The following is a 17459-nucleotide window of genomic DNA, read 5'->3' as shown; positions in this document are numbered from 1 at the left end:
TTCTCGGACGGTGCGGTTAAACACGGAGAGGCCAGGAATCACTTCAGAGGTTTAAAGAAAAGAAAAGAAAAGAAAAAAAGAAAAAGGAAAAAAAAAAAAAAAGCGGCTGCTCTTTTGGAAAGCATCAGAGAGCCCTCTAGTGACCACAGAGTCAATGCAGAGACGACTGTCCAGGCAAAGGTGGACACAGGAGACAGAGAAGCAGTCTTGAGTGTTGACAAAGGGCAAAGAGGGGGAGGGGCAGCTCTTTTGGTTAACAGCATATTTACAACTAGGTAACTGTAGTCTTAAATACTTTAAACCTGAGTAACATTGGTAAATATGTTATGTGAAACCTCACAGCCCCAAGTCGCGCTAGAAATCGTCTGTCCAGTGTGCTTTCCCCAATTTCCCCTCTAGCCGGTTCACACTTAGGAGAGCGGTGAGCGTGCAAGTCCCAAGAAAGCCCTGCAGGTGCACTGTCCTCTCCGCTTCTGCTGAGACGGCTCACTTAGCTTGGGCACGGGAAACAGGGGTTCAGAAGCGCCGGCTTCGGCCTCTCCAGCTTCTCCGCTGTTCACCGCTTCAAGCAGGAGGTTTATTGTGCACCAAGAGGCGTGGAAGAGTGGCACCGCTGCGGGGGGTCAGGGGCTCCCTACCATGGCAGAAACGATGTTAGTGTAGACGACGCAGTGGCACCGGGGCCCTCCTGGGCGCCCAAGACGGTTAGATCCATGGCTTGTCCTTGGCCCGGAGGTGACACGCACCGTCACAATACTCAGCGATAAAAGTCCCTGCTGAACTTAGTACGTCAGTTTAGAAGCTCTCCTGTTGTAGCAAGGTCTTTCAGTCAGTGTGGACGCAGCATTTCGGAACAGGAAATTGTTTTCGCTTATCATTAAAACCAGTTCCAGCTCCTGGAAATCTTGGAGTCGAGCAACGTCTTTGTCCTAAAACAAAATGGGTTAAGCCCATTAAGAGGAGCCACTTGTCGGGGCGCCTGGGTGGCTCAGTCGGTCAAGCATCCCACTCTTGATTTTGGCTCAGGTCATGATCTCATGTTCGTGGGGGAGAGCCCCGTGTCGGGCTCTGCACTGGGCATGGAGCCTGCTTCCCTCTCCCTGTTCCTTTGCTGCTCCCCCACTCATATCCTCTCTCTCTCTCTCTCTCTCTCTGCCCCTCCTCTGCTCACACTCTGTCTTTGTCTCTGTCTCAAAAATAAACAAACATTAAAAAAAAAAAAAAGAAAATCCCTGTGGCAGGCCATTGGTGACTGTGCCCATTGGTGACTGTGCGGGGAAGTCCCCGGGGGCGTGAGTTGGGCTGCCTGGAGGATGGGAGGGTGGCAGCCCTGAACGGCAGCTACTGCAGGATGAGCGCACCTTGGACTTGGAGGGAGAGGCCATTCAGACCAGTTTTCCCCAGGTGCCCCGAGATGCGATAGTGTAATCCTCACGTGTCACTACGCAAACAACCACACCAGGTACACGGGAACGGTAATTCAGAAAATTCTCTCTGCTATGCTACCGCCTTCAAAAATGTCATGTCCCTGTCGACCAGGAGAGGGAAAGAAAGCTCATCTGGAAAACCACCCTTTGCCCCTTTTCTATTCTCTTCTCAGTTCTCAACTATGACTCATCCAGCCAAGGAGGAAGCTGGGTATTTTCCAAATGCAAAAAGCAAGCAACTGCTCAGACCTCTCTTACCTTTCTTACCAGGGTATTGGGTAACTTTCTGATCTTCTCCACTTGATCTGGATTAACACCCAGCTCACAGCAACTCACTCTGAGCAACTCTTGATAGGTGAGCTCCTGTCGGTCCAGTTCAATTTCAATGAAATCATTTTCTCGAAGAGATGGGTTCTGAATCCTCACCTTGAGTACCAGCTCTAGGGCGGGGGGGCGGGAAACAGGGAGAAATGTCAATGAATGGTTCCTGCATAGTCAGTCGATGTAATTTAAGATCTTTTCCAGAAGCTGGTTATACATAATCATGCCCTGTGCCGGAGGCCCGCGCCACCCGATGAGAAAACTAAGCACCGTCAGCAGGGTTTTGCTCAGCCCCAGTTCTGGCTCTGGTGGCAGTTTTCTGCACTGTCTTCCCTACATCGAGAACTGTGGTTCACGAAGTAAAAGGGGTGTGTGTTCGGGGGGAGACAACCATCCAGTGTGTTGAAGGATAATTAACTTCTGCTGCTGGTGCTGAGTAGGTAAAGGCTTACGAACGGGTGTGGGTATCGAACCATACATAAGCAGGGGAAGGGGGGTGGAAAGAAGGCACAGGCAAGAGATGGGATACGAGTTACTCTAAAAGGATTTAATAATTGCGAATCTAAAGGTATTTGTGGAATATGAAATTACTGGGGCGCCTGGGTGGCTCAGTCGGTTGAGCGTCAGACTTTGGCTCAGGTCATGGTCTCACGGTTTGTGGGTTCGAGACCTGTGCCGGGCTCTGTGCTGGCAGCTCAGAGCCTGGAGCCTGTTTTGATTCTGTGTCTCCCTCTCCCTCTGTCCCTCCCCTGCTAACGCTCTTTCTCTCTAAGATACACATTTTAAAAATTAAAAAAAAAAAAAAAGAAATATGGAATTCCTCGCGATAAACACAGTAAAAGAGCAAAAAGACAAGCTATTAATAAAAATGACAGTCTATGATTTGAATGCAGCATGCCTCAACAAGGAAGGAGTCTGGGTGGGGAGTAAATAAGGACTATTACTTTAGGGTCAGGGATCTAAGCGGTCTGCCCTTAAATTCTGAGCCTGGCTGCCAAGATGGCCCAAGTCAAATACCTACGTGGGTTTGGTGGTTCTGTTTTGCTCCTTCTATAGGAATCTCTCAGAGCACCCCCAGGTCACTGTTATCAGCACATATAACAGCAGGTCCTCAAAACCAGAAAGTGAGGGAGTTACTTACACAGAAAAAGTAAAGGGGGGGGTGCCTGAGTGGCTCAGTCGGTTAAGCATTGACTTCGGTTCAGGTCATGATCTCAGGGTTCGTGAGTTCGAGCCCCGCGTCGGGCTCTGTGCTGTCAGCTGGGAGCCTGCAGCCCGCTTCAGATTCTGTGTCTCCCTCTCTCTCTGCCCTTCCCCCGCTCGCACTCTGTCTCTCTCTCTCTCTCTCTCTCAAAAATAAAGAAAACAATAAAAAAAAAAAAAAGTAAAGGTAAGACTAGACTGTGCCCCGGGGTGTCTGTCTGGAATGGGAGGGATCAGGATGAACTTGTTTTTAATATTTTTATAGAGAGAAATAGATACAGAAACATAGGAGGAAATGTAACTATGTATACGGGTATTTCTGTTTGCTCCTTCCTTCCTTCCTCCCCCCCTCCCCCCCTCCCTCTCTTTCTCTCTCTCTCTTTCTTTCTTTCTTTCTTTCTTTCTTTCTTTTCTTTTCTTTTCTTTCCTGGCTTTGTCCTCTGTGTAGGCCTGGAAGACATGACACCCCTGGAGCATAAGGGCACCTGGTATCCACATCCTAGTTTCTGAACACCATTCTCTGCCAGAAAGAACAAGGGCTCCTCGGAGAAATGGCTGCCTCCGGGGCAGGAGCAGGGAAAGTGACACTAGGAGCCTGGAGCCCTCTTGCTGCACCAAAAAGTAAGGAAATGCTCCAAGAATGAGGGCATGTGTCCAAGCGATGTGAGAACTGGCTCCAAGGGGCTCCTTCTCGACAGATCTGGTATAATGTGAACATCAAGATGATGACAGTAACAAAATTATAACCTAATAATAAAGAATCTACGAGTTCATACTGATCTAAATGGAGAAGGGAAGGACCTTCTTTACAACAGAATATCAAATAGTCCCTAGAGAAAGGTAATAGGAGATCGTATTCTTTTGTTTTAAGTTCATTTATTTATTTTTGAGAGAGAGAGAGTGCCCACGTGAGCTGGGGAGGGACAGAGAGTGAGAATCCCAAGCAGGCTCTGCACTGTCAGCACAAAGCCTGATGTGGGGCTCGATCCCACGAACTGTGAGATGGTGACCTGAGCAGAAATCAGGAGCCGGGCTTAACTGACTGAGCCACCCAGACGCCCAGATAGGAGATCATATTCTACACAGTACCTGGCCTGGACTCTTCAAAAAATACTGAGGTCCAAAATGATAGAGAAGGGCTGAGGAAGCTTCCAGGTGAAAGGAGAATGGAACAGTATGATAACCAAAGGCGACAGGTGACCCTGGGCAGAGGACAGGGGTGGAGGGAGCACAGAGAGCTGCAGAGGGCACCAACACTGAAACATGGCCTGAATTAGAGAACACAGGTGGCTTAGAGAATGGTATTATAGCAAGGTTACATTTCCTAAATGTGGTCACTGGACTGTGGTTATGTAACAGACTCTCCTTGCTCTTAGGAAATACACACTTTACCACTGCAGGTAAAAGGGCAAAATGTAAATAATATATGAGTCTGACTAAAGGGAGCTCCTTATAGTGGTCTTGCAAAACTTCTACAAGTTTACAATTAGGCTCTAAACACATAAATAAATACAGACATAAATCCCATCCTCCCAACCCCCCCCCAAAAAAAACCGGGGAGTGAAACGCTAGACCTCTGGGCGCCCTCCCCACCCCACCCCGCAGAGGCTGTCCCCTGAGGCGGGTTACCTTGCATGTTAAATGGAAATGCCCCCGTGAAGAAAAATGGCTGGAAGGCTGGCGCTGGCCCTGCGTATGTCCCATTTTGAGGCTCCAGAGACACTGGTGGCTTGGACGGGACAGAAGAGAACAGTGAGCGGCTCTGACTCACTGGTGGCTGACAGACAGGACCCGGTTTTGTGCTTTCTGGTGTTCGGAGTATGGCAGAGGGGGCAGACACATCTCGGTTCTGAACCAGGGCCAACGAGGCGTGGTCCCGTGGAAAGGCCCCGACCAGGGGAGGCTCCCCGGCAGGCAGCAGCGGAGGAGTGCTTTCCGCAGGGGGTGACGCAGGAGGTGTGGAGGGGCCCCCGTTCTGGAGCTGGGCCGCATCCTCTGCCGCCGCAGGGGTGTAGAGAAAAGGGAAGGCTGGGTTGGCCAAATAGTTGGGAACAAAGGGCAGTTCTGACTCCTTCTTCAGCTGGGGGAGGCTGTCATCACCATCATCTTCTTCCACTTACAAAGAAGAAAACGCATAACATTTACATAGCCCTTTAAAAATTACCAGGAAGAGAGTGTCTTGTGAAAGCTAGTGTCCTTTGGTATATGGCATATTTTGTTCCGTGTTTACTGCCTCTTCAAATCAGAAGACAAAAGAGTGTTTCATTAGGTTTATGATCACTGTTTTGATTGCCTTAAATTTAATAGACTAAAAAAAAAAACAAAAAAACTTATAATGCCTACCTATCTGGAAATGACATGGAATTACTATCGTGGCACAGTAGTATTACCTTGGCTTCTTTTTTTTTTTTTAATTTTTTTTTTTACATTTATTTATTTTTTGAGAGACAGAACACAAGTTGGGGAGGGACAGAGACAGAAGGAGACACAGAACCCGAAGCAGGCTCCAGGCTCTGAGCTGTCAGCTGTCAGCTGTCAGCACAGAGCCCAATGCGGGGCTCGAACTCACGAACCGTGAGATCATGACCTGAGCCGAAGTCGGACACCCAACCGACTGAGCCACCCAGGCACCCCTTACCTTTGCTTTTAAAAACAGATTTGTGAAAAAAAATATATTAAAAAAAAAAAAGGGGCGCCTGGGTGGCTCAGTCGGTTAAGTGGCCGACTTCGGCTCAGGTCATGATTTCGCCGTCCGTGAGTTCGAGCCCCGCGTCGGGCTCTGTGCTGACAGCTCAGAGCCTGGAGCCTGTTTCGGATTCTGTGTCTCTCTCTCTCTGACCTTCTCCCGTTCATGCTTTGTCTCTCTCTGTCTCAAAAATAAAGGTTAAAAAATAATAATAAAAATTAAAAAAAAAAACAAACAGATTTGTGGGGCGCCTGGTGTCTCAGTCGGTTAGCGTCCAACTTCGGCTCAGGCCATGATCTCACGGTTCGTGAGTTTGAGCCCTGCGTGTGGCTCTGTGCTGACAGCTCAGAGCCTGGAGCCTGCTTCGGATTCTGTGTCTCCCCCTCTCTCTTACCCCTCCTCTGTTCATGCTCTGTCTCTTGATAATAAATAAGCGTTAAAATTTTTTTTTTAAATAAATAAAAATAAAAACAGATTTGTGGTTCGACTGGCATCAAGAACACAGCCAATGAGACCACAAGTCTTAAATGAGTTTGACAAAATCAAAAGTTGCCCCCCAACCCAGACTCACCCCCCATGATCTTCCTGATTTCTCTCCTTGACGTCAATTGGACTGGCATTTCTCCTTTTGTCGTAAGAATCTCTTTGTCAGCTCCTGATTTTAATAAGTAAGAGACCACCTGACCATGATTGCGTTTACACGCCCAGTGTAAACAGGTCCTGTCCGAAGAAAAGGAGAAAAGAGTTAAAAACAGAAGAGGTGAGGTGGGATTTCAAATTCCAGGTGCTAGTCAATAAATGTATGCAAGCCTGTTAAGAGCTCAGCTAGAACCAGGAAACCGGGCAGGTAACCTCAACTTTTCTTTTCGGAAAGCAGATGATCAAAATATTTAGCATGCTTAAAACTTATTTTTGGGGCGCCTGGGTGGCTCAGTCGGTTAAGCGGCCGACTTTAGCTCGGGTCATGATCTCGCGGTCCGTTAGTTCGAGCCCCGCGTCGGGCTCTGTGCTGACAGCTCAGAGCCTGGAGCCTGTTTCAGATTCTGTGTCTCCCTCTCTCTGACCCTCCCCCGTTCATGCTCTGTCTCTCTCTGTCTCAAAAATAAATAAACGTTAAAAAAAATTAAAAAAAAAAAAACAAACTTATTTTTATTTTCATTTCTGACCCTTGGGAAAAACTAATTTATCCCAGGAGCTTTCATTTCGAGGAGTTCCAGGAGGCTGGCTGGTTAACTCTAATGGTATTGCTGAGAGGTCTTCTAGCACTAACGCTCGTTAGATTGTCCCAGTCTCTTTAAAATGTTTTTATGGTGTCACTTTTCCTTTTTAGGGACAATGGAAAGTTGCTTCATATGCATCAAATGACACACGAACATTAAATATTATCAGGGTAATAATCATCTACAGCTTGCTCTGCCACTGAAATTATTATTGCTACATAGACATTCCCGGCTGAATCTCAGTTGCTCATTCTTTTTCCTTTTCTTTCCTAGACACACACACACACACACACACACACACACACACACTTTAAATTTCCATTTTTAAAATACTTGGATCCTCTAGTTCTCTCCAGAAGGCTACAAACATACCCTCATCTGCTTAAATGTAAGGCACTGCGCACAGGCTTTAATTCCTAAGGCACTTGAAAAATGTACACCAACGACCAAAATTTTCAAGAACAAACTCTTCTAACATATTAGCCTCATTTAAGTAAAACTAATTATTTATTATTGTACACACAGGAAGGGATTATGCACACTCTGAAGGGCTATTATTTTAACACCGCGTAGAAATATAATTAGCATGCTGGTAAAAACTCCATCTTAAACAGAAATGAAGGGATTCGGAGTTGCTAAATTCATCCCTGGTTGCCAAAGCTGAATGATATTGTGGAAGGAAAATCCTTTCTCCCCTCTGTTCTGAAACGTCCTCACCAATTCTCTAATTGAATGGAGAAAATTTCTTCAGAGCTGCCAGCCAAGTACAGATAAGATAAAGAACAGAACAATAATGTTCGGTAGTGAGGATTAAGTTAGGTCACTAACCTGCAAAGTACAACTATCCATAAAGTTCATTTGGTTCCGGGGAGAAGGTGATGTGCCCTGGCCCCCTCAACATTTCAGGCTTGCAGAAAGCTAGCTTGTCCGGCTGGCTGGGACTCCATCAATCTTTCAGAGGGACATTCCATACTATTACCAATTAGAATTAGATTATCCGGGTACCTTTAAGGTGTCCTCTATAAAGAAAAGATTGCCAACTTGGGAAAAATAAGGGAAGAGGCTGCTTCTGCTTCTGAAATATGAGCTCATGGAGATAAGGAAGTGTCTGCTTGGACGTACAGGTACTTAATTGCTCAACAAGGGAACCAAGAACACGGTGGACACTGGTCCGGGCAGAAGGATCCAGTACATCCTTGATTGTGGGCAAACTGCAGCTGAGAGTGTTTGTGGATCTCTGTGGCATGGGCTTGAAAAGTGAATAATTATCATAAGTGAGCATTCAAAAATGAATGGAGCATGATGAGAAAAATATGTTCCCTTTTGGAAATAAAGTGCTCACTCGCTGGTAGTAAATCACTTGTTCATGACAAGCTTGAGACTGAAGAAGGTAATTTACTGCCAGTGGGTCTGAGACACTCTGGGAAAACCAACTAGCTAAAGCATCACCATGTAAAGTGGTGTTAAGGCCACACAGCACGATCCCCACAACCACGTGCCCTGAGTGGCCATCACTTACAGTCCAGACCTGTGTGGCTCTGGGCAGCCATAACTCAGAGCCATTGCAGCCAGGCAATATTTTCAGCTTTTTCATGAGCCATTATGCTTGTTGCTTAAAGCCAAGGGGTACGCATGACCCTTGAATTACAATTGATATGGGAACTCTATCTTTGAAATTTAACTCTTCAAGCTTTAAATATGCAGTCAGAATATCTGGTTAGTCCTGGGAAGTATGTCAGACCAGAGGGGCTGGGTATCCTTCATCAGTGCTGAAATTGTGGTTACTGACCAACTACAAAGTGAAAGCAGTAACCATTCGGCTTTTCTATGCTAGAGATTAAGTGTTCTATGCCAGCATGCTGCTTAATAATAAGAAAATAATAGTTAACAAAGATATAGTGCTTTTTACATGGGGGATGCTGTTCTAAAGGCTTCATATATATTAACTGAGTCAATCTTCTGAACAACCCTTGAGTTAAGTGCTGTTATCGACATTCCCTTCATTTTACAGAAGTGGAAACAGAAGCAGTCAGCAATAGGCAGAACAAACAGTATGCTTTGGTGATTCAATGTTACAGGGACAATAAAACAAGGGAAGGGACCAGGGAACGCCAGAGGCAGGGGAGGGGCATGGTGCCATTTTAAATCGAGGGCAAAGGAAAGCTCACCAAGGTGACATCTAAGCTAAGACCTGACAGAGGTGAGGGAGGAAAAGCATTTCAGACTTGGAAGAAAAAACATAAAGGCCTTGAATCAGGACTGTGCCTGGTGTTTCAGGAAAAGGGAGGAGGCCAGGGGAGCAGAATGAGGGGAGTGAGGGGGCAAATCCGGGGATGAGGCCTTGAGGTAGAGAGGGAGGACGATGGGGACTGGAAGCAGAAACTCGAGGACCCTCTGAGCTTTTACTCAGAGTGTGATGGGGGCCATTAGAGGGTTTTGAGCAGAGTGAAATGATGCGACTTTTGACTTGTTTTAGGTCAGGATCCCTCCGCTGTGCTGAGAAACGACTACAGCGTATGAGGGAAGCAAGACTAGTTGGGGGTGGGGGGGGGGGGAGTGGTGGTGGTGGCTACAGCAAGAATCCGGGCACCAGAATGGTGGCTGTGTAAACCAGAAGTGTTGAGGGAGAGTTAGTGAGAAGTGGTCAGATTCTGACTATAGCTGTAGGTGAAGCTGGCAGAATTAGCCGACACACTGGATGTGGAATGTGAGGGAAAGACAGGAGGCAAGGAGGGCATCGAGTGTTCTGGGCTGAACATGTCAGACGCTGAGCTGAGGAGGACTCAGAGGAACAGGCTTGGGGCAGTCTGGGGGATGAGGGGAGATCAGGAATTCAATCTTGAACCTCCGACATGAGGTGCCTTAATAGACATCTTCCCCGATAAATCTATGAGAAGCCTGTTCAGGTTGCTTCAGATTCAGCCTACATTTACTGAGCACCTACTACGTGGCAGGCGTCATGGTTAGGAAAGCAGGGTCTAGAATCAGATACGGGGCTCCTTCCTAGTAAATTCTATGACCTTGGGGAAATTACTTAATCTTTCTGGGCCTCAGTTTCCTCACCTGTAAAATGGAGAGAATAACAACAACTCTGTTCTTGAGTAGTTGTGAACGAGAGAGCCTGGCTTGTGTCACAGAGCAAACTCCAGGAATGTGAGCTATTTATACAATGCTTCATCTCCTTCAATGGTCACAACACTCTTCTCACATAACTGGAAAATGAAGTGACTCAGGAAGGTTGCATTAGCTAAGCAGGAATGGAGAGTCGGCGGGGAAAGACCAGGCTCCTTCCTCTATACAACACCGCCTCCCACTGCCAAAACAGTGAGTCACAGCTTGTGAACCACAGAGCCATGCTCAGAGAAGGTACACACCAAAGGGCAAGCTTGTTTGCAAACACTTTTAAAGAAAACAAAAGGCAGTAGTGTCTACTGTTTCCTGGCCTTCTGCACAGCTATCCAAGCTGTTTTCTATAAGAGGTAGATAACTTTGCAAGGGAGTCATGGAAACCATGGTTGGGGTCACAGCTGTGTGGTTATTCTCTGCCCTTGGACCCATCTCCAATGTCCCTCTCAGTTCCAAAATGTAGGATGCCACTTGAAAAAAATAAAATATTTCCAAACTCACTGTAACTCTAAGCTAGCAGAAACAGGCTGCTTAGGCATGACTTGGATCAAATCAAAATTTAAATTTAAATGTGAAGAGGGCAGAATAATACCACATCCAGTAAGTAACTTAACACTAAAAATCTGACCGGCACATCCTAAAATGTGACTCCTTATTTAATTGGGAAGGACTCAGTTTGCGGGCCGGCATCTGGAGTCTTGAATTCAAATTCTGCATTTAAAATTGCAGTAAGAAAACAAGGCAAAACACTCTATGGGATAAACGAGTAAGTCTTCCCTCAACAGGCAGCTGTAGGCAGCGGCATATCAAGGCTACAGTGAGGCAACAGAGAGGCAGAAGAGTGATGCAAAGTGATTTGGTTTTTTTGTTTTTGTTTTCCGGTCTTGGGAAAAGAAACGGTGCTAATTTATAAGATTCACATTCGCTCGGTTGCTTATGCTTTTTGCTCTGCACAGGTGTGTTCTCCAGAAGCTCCTAGGGCAAAATAATCGCACACGCGAAGTGGGGTGAGCTCCGTACGAGCGTGCGAATCAATCGAATCGTAGCCAGCAGGGCTCCGGCCCAGCGAGCCCGGGGGTGCGGGGCGGGGAGGGGGGGCCGGGGCTCAGGTGGGCGCTGCCCCGGGAGGACCACGTGGGCGGGGACTGGGGCAGGCCGCGCTCCCGACGGCACCGCGCGGGGCTGGGGGCGGGGGGGAGGGGGCCCGGGCAGGCCTCGCGAGCGCACGGCCTCGGAGGCCCAGACGCTGGGCCACGCCTTGGCGGGCGGCGGCAGCCTGCGCCGGGCCTCGGTCATGGGCGCCCGCCCCCACGCCCCGGCCCCGCCGGCTGCTCTGACCTAGGCCTCCCCCGCTCCCCCACTTACCAGCCGTTGACCTCATTTTGGGAGTTCACATCCACCCCGCTCTCCACCAGTTTCTGCACCTCCCGAATGTCCCCCAAGGCCGCGGCTTCCCGCAGCCTCTCCTGCTGCTCCTTCTGCTCTAGGAGAGCGCTCATCTTCCCCCTCGGGCCCAGGCCCCAGCCGGCCGCCCGCCCCGCCCCGGGCCCGTCAGCGCCGCCGCCGCCGCGGCCCGCTCCCCGCCATGGGGAGCGCGCGGGGCTTGCCCGCCCTGCTCGCGCCCGGCCCGGGGCTGCTGCGCCCGCCCGCCGCCGCCGCCGTCGCCGCCGCCGCGCCGCCCGCCGCTCCCCGGCTGCTCCCGGCCGCAGGCCCCAGCCTCCGCCCCGGCCGCGCCTCCCGCGGGCCGACTCCGGGGGACCCTATTCGGAGTGACAACCCTGACCCAGATCTTTTCCGTTCCTACCCTCGGCCCCGGCGCCCGGGCTGGCTGTTTATGTAACTGCTGCACAACATTATCTGCCGTGATTCATGGACTATTTTTAGACGTCCCCACCCCGCAGCTTCAGAGGAGGAGGACAGACACATGGAAAGAGAAGAAAGCATAGCTGAGAGCCAGAAAAGCCTTATCCTCTGGCGCAGGCTGTTTACCAGGCATCAGAAATAATTGGTGTTTCTTCACACCGCCCCCCCCCCCCCACCCCGCGCCCCAAGTGTGTGTTTGGCTCTTTTTCCTTATCTGAGCCAACTCTTGCCCAGCAGGATGGGGAAATGGGCTGAAAACGATCCTACTATTATATGCCCATAATTGCAGAGACAGATTACACTGTTCTTTCTTCTTTTGACAGTGCTTAGGACCAGCCAGTTGGAATATTTATTTCAGTCGCTGTTGTTTTACATCTCGTTTTAGACCGATTTCTTCTAACTTGGCTTTCAGGGAAAATATTTATATTGTGCCCAGAGTCTATAAACTGTAATTTATTTCTGATTATAAACCATAACTGATTACTCTTCATGAAAGCCATGTAAGGATAAAAGAAAGCAAAGAAGAACACCACAGAGACGGTGGCGTTATCTATCCTGGTGCTGATGCCAGGATCTCCCGGGAGAGCTATGGTGTGTATTATACACAGTGTTTTGCCTGACTCCTGCCTGATCAGTCTCATGAGGCTCAGAGCCTGGTTTGGCACCGGTTTACCACCTAGTAGGACAAAGCCAAAATATTGTTTTGCCCAGCCCAGGTGTCTTGGAGAGACAGATCTTCCAGTGTGGCACAGAATGGAACCTTGCAGATGCGGACGGGGGATGTTAAGGAAATAACCCTGTGATGGAAAGGAGGAAGACCTGAACAAAGAGAGGAGAGAAATAGGAAGGAATAACTTTAGCCATGGAGTTTTCATTTCCCTTTCTTGGGACTGCCCAGGGTCTGCACAGCAAGCATTTTTCTTGCCGCTGTTTAAGGAAGACCCAGGTTTGTTTATTATGACACAGTAATTCACACTGGGCTCAGTGCACACCAGGTGGTGCTGAATATAAACTGACTGCGCACTTAAATTGACCCCAAGGCAAATTGGAACTCAGCTTGAGCTTACATTTTTATTTGTCCCCCAATTTAAATTTTAATTCTCAGATCCAGCATGATGCTCCATCTGATGCTGACGTGCACAGCAGTGGAAGTGGGTCCTTTAACATAATTTGAATGACAGGGGAGTAGGTAGCATCCTTTTTTTTTAAAAAAAAAGCAGTTTTAAAACAGAGGGTTACTGGAGGGGTTGGGCGGGGGGGGGGGGAATGACCTAAATGGGTAAGCGGCATTAAGGAATGTACTCCTGAAATCATTGTTGCACTACATGCTAACTAACTTGGATGTAAATTTAAAAATAAATAATTAAAAAGCAGTTTTAAAAAATTGGTAGTGACTGCACGACAAAGTCTGTGAATCCTTCCTTAAGAGGATTAGAGCACGTGCCCTACAATAACCGTTAAATCAGTAGATAATATCTTCTTAAACTCAACCTTTGCTTATCTTTGACTCCAATCTGCTCCTTGTTATCCTCACATATTAAAAAAAAAACAAACAAACTTGGGGTGCTTGCGTGGCTCAGTCAGTTAAGCATCTGACTCTTAAAAAAAACTTTTTTTTTTAATGTTTATTTTTGAGAGAGACAAAGCATGAGTGGGGGAGGGGCAGAGCGAGAGAGGGACACAGAATCCGAAGCAGGCTTGATGCTGGGCTTGAACTCCCAAGCCATGAGATCATGACCCGAGCCGAAGCCGAATGCCCAACCGACTGGGCCACCCAGGCCCCCCTAAGCATCCGACTCTTGTTTTCGGCTCAGGTCACGATCTCACGGTTTATGGGGTTGAGCACCGAGTTGGGCTCTGCACCGACAGCATGGAGCCTGCCTGGGATTCTCTCCCTCTCTCTGCCTCTACTCCTCTTGCGCTCTCTCAAAATCAATAAATAAACTTAAAAAAAAAAGAAAAAAAGAAAAAAAACTTTCTCCACAAACAAAACCTTTAACCCTGGCCACAACTGAATGCAACCTGATGGCTATTCTTTTACTTCCATTTGTTTATACTTTGTCTCGTCTCTAACTCACCGGGTATACTAAGCATGCATTGTTTGCCAGGAACTATTCTAGTCACTGAAGGTATTGCTGCAAACAAATTAAGAGTCACTGGTTTCAAAGAACAGTCTAGCAGGGGAGACAAGGCAAACAATAGAATGCGAGAGGTATTACAATAGAAACAGTATGGCATATGGTGCAGTGTTTGTGAGTGGGGAGATTAAAACCAGCCTGCATGTATTTGCATCTGAGCTTTTGCCACTCGTATAATCTTAGATGAGTTACTTATCCTTTCTGTGCCTCAAATTCTGCATCTGCAAATGGGGCTGATCAGTCGATCATAGGTAGGTTATGACAAGGTTGAGTCAAGGAAGAGCCCCTGATAGAATGGGAGGGCAGTGGTGGTCAGGAAACAAGGATAAAACCCAGGTTTCTGGTTGGGGAGGTTATGGTGCCATTTACCAAGATTTGAGTCAAAGAAGGAAGAAAGGGTTTTAGGTATGATGAATTCACTTTTGAATCTCCTGAGTTGAGCTTTCTGAAGACCTTTAATTACTGCTTCTACCAACATTTACTTATTGCCAGGTACTACCCTAAGTGCTGTACGTGGATTCTCTCAGTTAATTCTCACAACAACTCCATAAAGGTAGATCCATCATAATTCTCTGATGCACAGAGAGGTAAGTAACTTGCCCAACGTGATACAGCTTAGTGATAGGGCAAGGCTTTGAACTCAAGCATTTTGATTCCAGAACCTGTGCTTTCTTTTTTGATTTTCTTTTTTTTCTTTTGAGAGAGAGAGAGAGAGAGAGAGAGCGAGCATGAGCAGGGGAGGGGCAGACAGAGAGGGAGAGAATCCCAAGCAGCTTCTGCACTGTCAGCACAAAGCTCGACTTGGGGTTCAATCTCAAGAACCTTGAGATCATGACCTGGGTTGAGATCAAGATGCTTAACGGACAGAGCCACGCAGGTGCCCGACTGTCATTTAAATAGTTACCCATAAGGAGTTGTGTATAGGGCTGTGACAGTGTGACATTTAGAAAGGAGTTCTAGGGGCAACCTGGGTGACTCAGTCGGTTAAATATCCGACTTCGGCTCAGGTCATGCACGATCTCACAACTGGTGAGTTTGAGCCCCGTGTCAGGCCCTGTGCTGACAGCTTGGAGCCTGGAGCCTATTTCAGGTTCTGTGTCTCCCTTTCTCTCTGCCCCTCCGCTGCTCACACTCTGTCTCTGCCTCTCTCTCTCAAAATAAATAAACATTAAATTTTTTTTTTTTTTTTTTATAAAGGAGTTCTGGGCTGGTGATTTGGATTTGGTAGCCACCAGTACAAGGTGCTGACCGAAATCATGGAAAAGGAAGAGATAGCCCCAACAGAGTGTGCTGAGTAGACAAAGACAGAACCCCAAAGAACACTCAACATTTTAATGATGGGCAGAAGAGAATCCACAAATGAGATGAAGAAGAGGAAAAAGCAAAGGAATGGGAAAATTTGGAGAAAAGAGAATGACCCACAGGGCCAAGTGCTGCAGATAGGGCAAGAAAGAAGGGACTGAAGTGTGGAATAGATTCAGCCACGAGGAGATTGCTGGAGAGCTTGGAGAAGGAAGTTTGCAGTCGAGTGGTAGGGAGGACAGCTGGGCTATCATGGAGTTAGAAGTAAACGGGAGCTACTTCCTACAGGTTATATCCTCTGTGGGAATCTGGGAATTACAGGGACAAGTAAGAAATGGTGTTGCCACCGAGAAGAACTTTCATTGATTTTATAGGGAGATTCATATTTGCCATATTGTGTGGCCAACCTCAAAATGTGCAGGTTTACGTACGGTAAAATCGTGGCACAAAAAAGATGGTGATCAGTTGTGTGTGGCAGGTGAAGAATGAGGGTCCAGGTTGGATTCATAGAGCTGGGGATGCTTGGGCTGTGACCTGAGAAAGATGGGCGGTAACTGCTGGAGGGAGGGAAGAGCATCCCCCGCCTGGAGCAGTGGAACACAGTATAACGTGGTAGGAAGCTGGGGTGTGGAGGGTGTGGGCCAGCAGTAGCAGATGAAGTTAGAGAGGCAGGTCAGATCACGGGTGACCTTGTGGTTTTTTGAGTGGGGGTGATGGGGAGCCATTGAAGAATTTTGAACAGGAAAGAGACAGGACCAGATTTACATTTATTAAGGTGACTGAGGCAGCAAAGCAGGTGGAGGACAGGGGCCTGGGGGCCACGCTGGAAACTGGGAAGCAGTTAGGAGACCTGTCATAACTGGTTTCCTTTCCACAGGAGGTCACTAGGGCCGCCATCACAAAATACCACAGATTGGGTGGTTTATTTATTTATTAATGTTTATTTATTTCTCAGACAGAGAGAGACAGAGCATGAGTGGGGGAGGGGCAGAGAGAGAGGGAGACACAGAACCGGAAGCAGGCTCCAGGCTCCGAGCCGTCAGCACAGAGCCTGATGCAAGGCTCGAACTCATAAACCGTGAGATCATGACCTGAGCCGAAGTCGGTCGCTCAACCGACCGAGCCACCCAGGCGCCCCTAGGGTGGTTTAAACAACAGGAATTTATTCTCATAGTCCTGGAGGTGAAAAGTCCAAGATTAAGGTGTCAGCAGGTTTGGTTTCTCCTGAGGCCTCTGTCCTTGGCTTGCAGATGGCCGTCTTCCCTCTGTGTGTGCGCCTCCCTAAGGTCTCTTTGTGTGTCCAAATCTCTTCTTATAAGGACACTAGTTATATCGGATTGCCCACCCGTCCATTCCCCAACAGTCTCATTTGAACTCAATCACCTCTTTATTTTTTATTTATTATTATTTTGATATATTTTTTGTTTATTTATTTTTGAGAGGGGGGGGTGGGGAGAAGCAGAGAGAAGGAGACACAGAATCTGAAGACGACTTCAGGCTTTGGGCTATCAGCACAGAACCCAATGAGGGGCTCGAACTCACAAACCACGAGATCATGACCTGAGCCAAAGCCAGACGCTTAACCGACTGAACCACCCAGGTGCCCCATTAACTTAATCACCTCTCTAAAGGTTCATCTCCAAACACAGTCACATTATGAGATATTGGAGATTAGAACTTCAACATATGAATTTAAGGAGGGGGGGAAGGGACACAATTCAGCCCATTAATACTTTCCATTAGTAGGATGTATGGAATGGGGTCTGGAGACCACTGGCTGTTAAGATTGTTTCCCTTCTCATCATTAGGAAATGACCAATTCATAAAATCTGTAGAAGCTAACGGTAAACTGGGCATTGTGATGTTAATAGACTACTTTTATTTCTGAGTCCCTGCTGCCTGGCAGAGTCTGAAGCAGACGATGCTGGTGCTGGTTGAATTATTGTAGGATAGATGAATGAAACAATTATCTGTACTTGTAATACACATGGAAGTGTCCGCCCTTAGAGTCTAGGGAAAGCAGGGTTGTAGTGTAAGACTTGCTGAGGGTGTGAATGGATAAAATCCAAACGCATTTAATATTTTCATTTCATTTCATTTCAAGTTATTGTTCCTTTTGGGGGGGGGGGGTCTTCCACTGATCAGGAGCTTTCTGGGAAAAGGGTTTTCTACA

At 47.6% G+C, this 17459-nt stretch overlaps 1 protein-coding gene across 1 annotated transcript; it reads right to left on the bottom strand.

Moving 5' to 3' along the window:
• Positions 1–467: 467 nt before the first annotated feature.
• Positions 468–11764, bottom strand: ANKRD40 (ankyrin repeat domain 40). Its single transcript, XM_060646402.3, has 5 exons — positions 11349–11764; positions 6209–6357; positions 4581–5066; positions 1686–1867; positions 468–929 (listed from the first exon to the last, which is right to left on the bottom strand). The coding sequence occupies exons 1-5, from the start codon at positions 11480–11482 to the stop codon at positions 783–785; spliced, it is 1098 nt and encodes a 365-aa protein (XP_060502385.1). The 5' UTR covers positions 11483–11764; the 3' UTR covers positions 468–782.
• Between the last annotated feature and the right edge of the window lie 5695 nt (positions 11765–17459).

The sequence above is a fragment of the Panthera onca genome, chromosome E1 (assembly GCF_046562875.1).
Source record: "Panthera onca isolate mPanOnc1 chromosome E1, mPanOnc1 haplotype 2, whole genome shotgun sequence".
Classification (NCBI taxonomy): Eukaryota; Metazoa; Chordata; class Mammalia; order Carnivora; family Felidae; genus Panthera; species Panthera onca.
Note: the sequence above shows the minus strand (reverse complement) of the source record. Positions and strands in the feature narration are given on the sequence as shown.

Bases quoted from the DNA above. Each gene is read 5' to 3' on its own strand.
- ANKRD40 (XM_060646402.3), bottom strand. From the start codon at position 11,482: ATGAGCGCTCTCCTAGAGCAGAAGGAGCAGCAGGAGAGGCTGCGGGAA. The intron at 5,067-6,208 runs GTGAGTCTGGGT...CTTCTTTGTAAG, and splicing joins AATCAGGAAGATCATGGGGG to TGGAAGAAGATGATGGTGAT. The intron at 930-1,685 runs GTAAGAGAGGTC...ATTTTGTTTTAG, and splicing joins CCAATACCCTGGTAAGAAAG to GACAAAGACGTTGCTCGACT.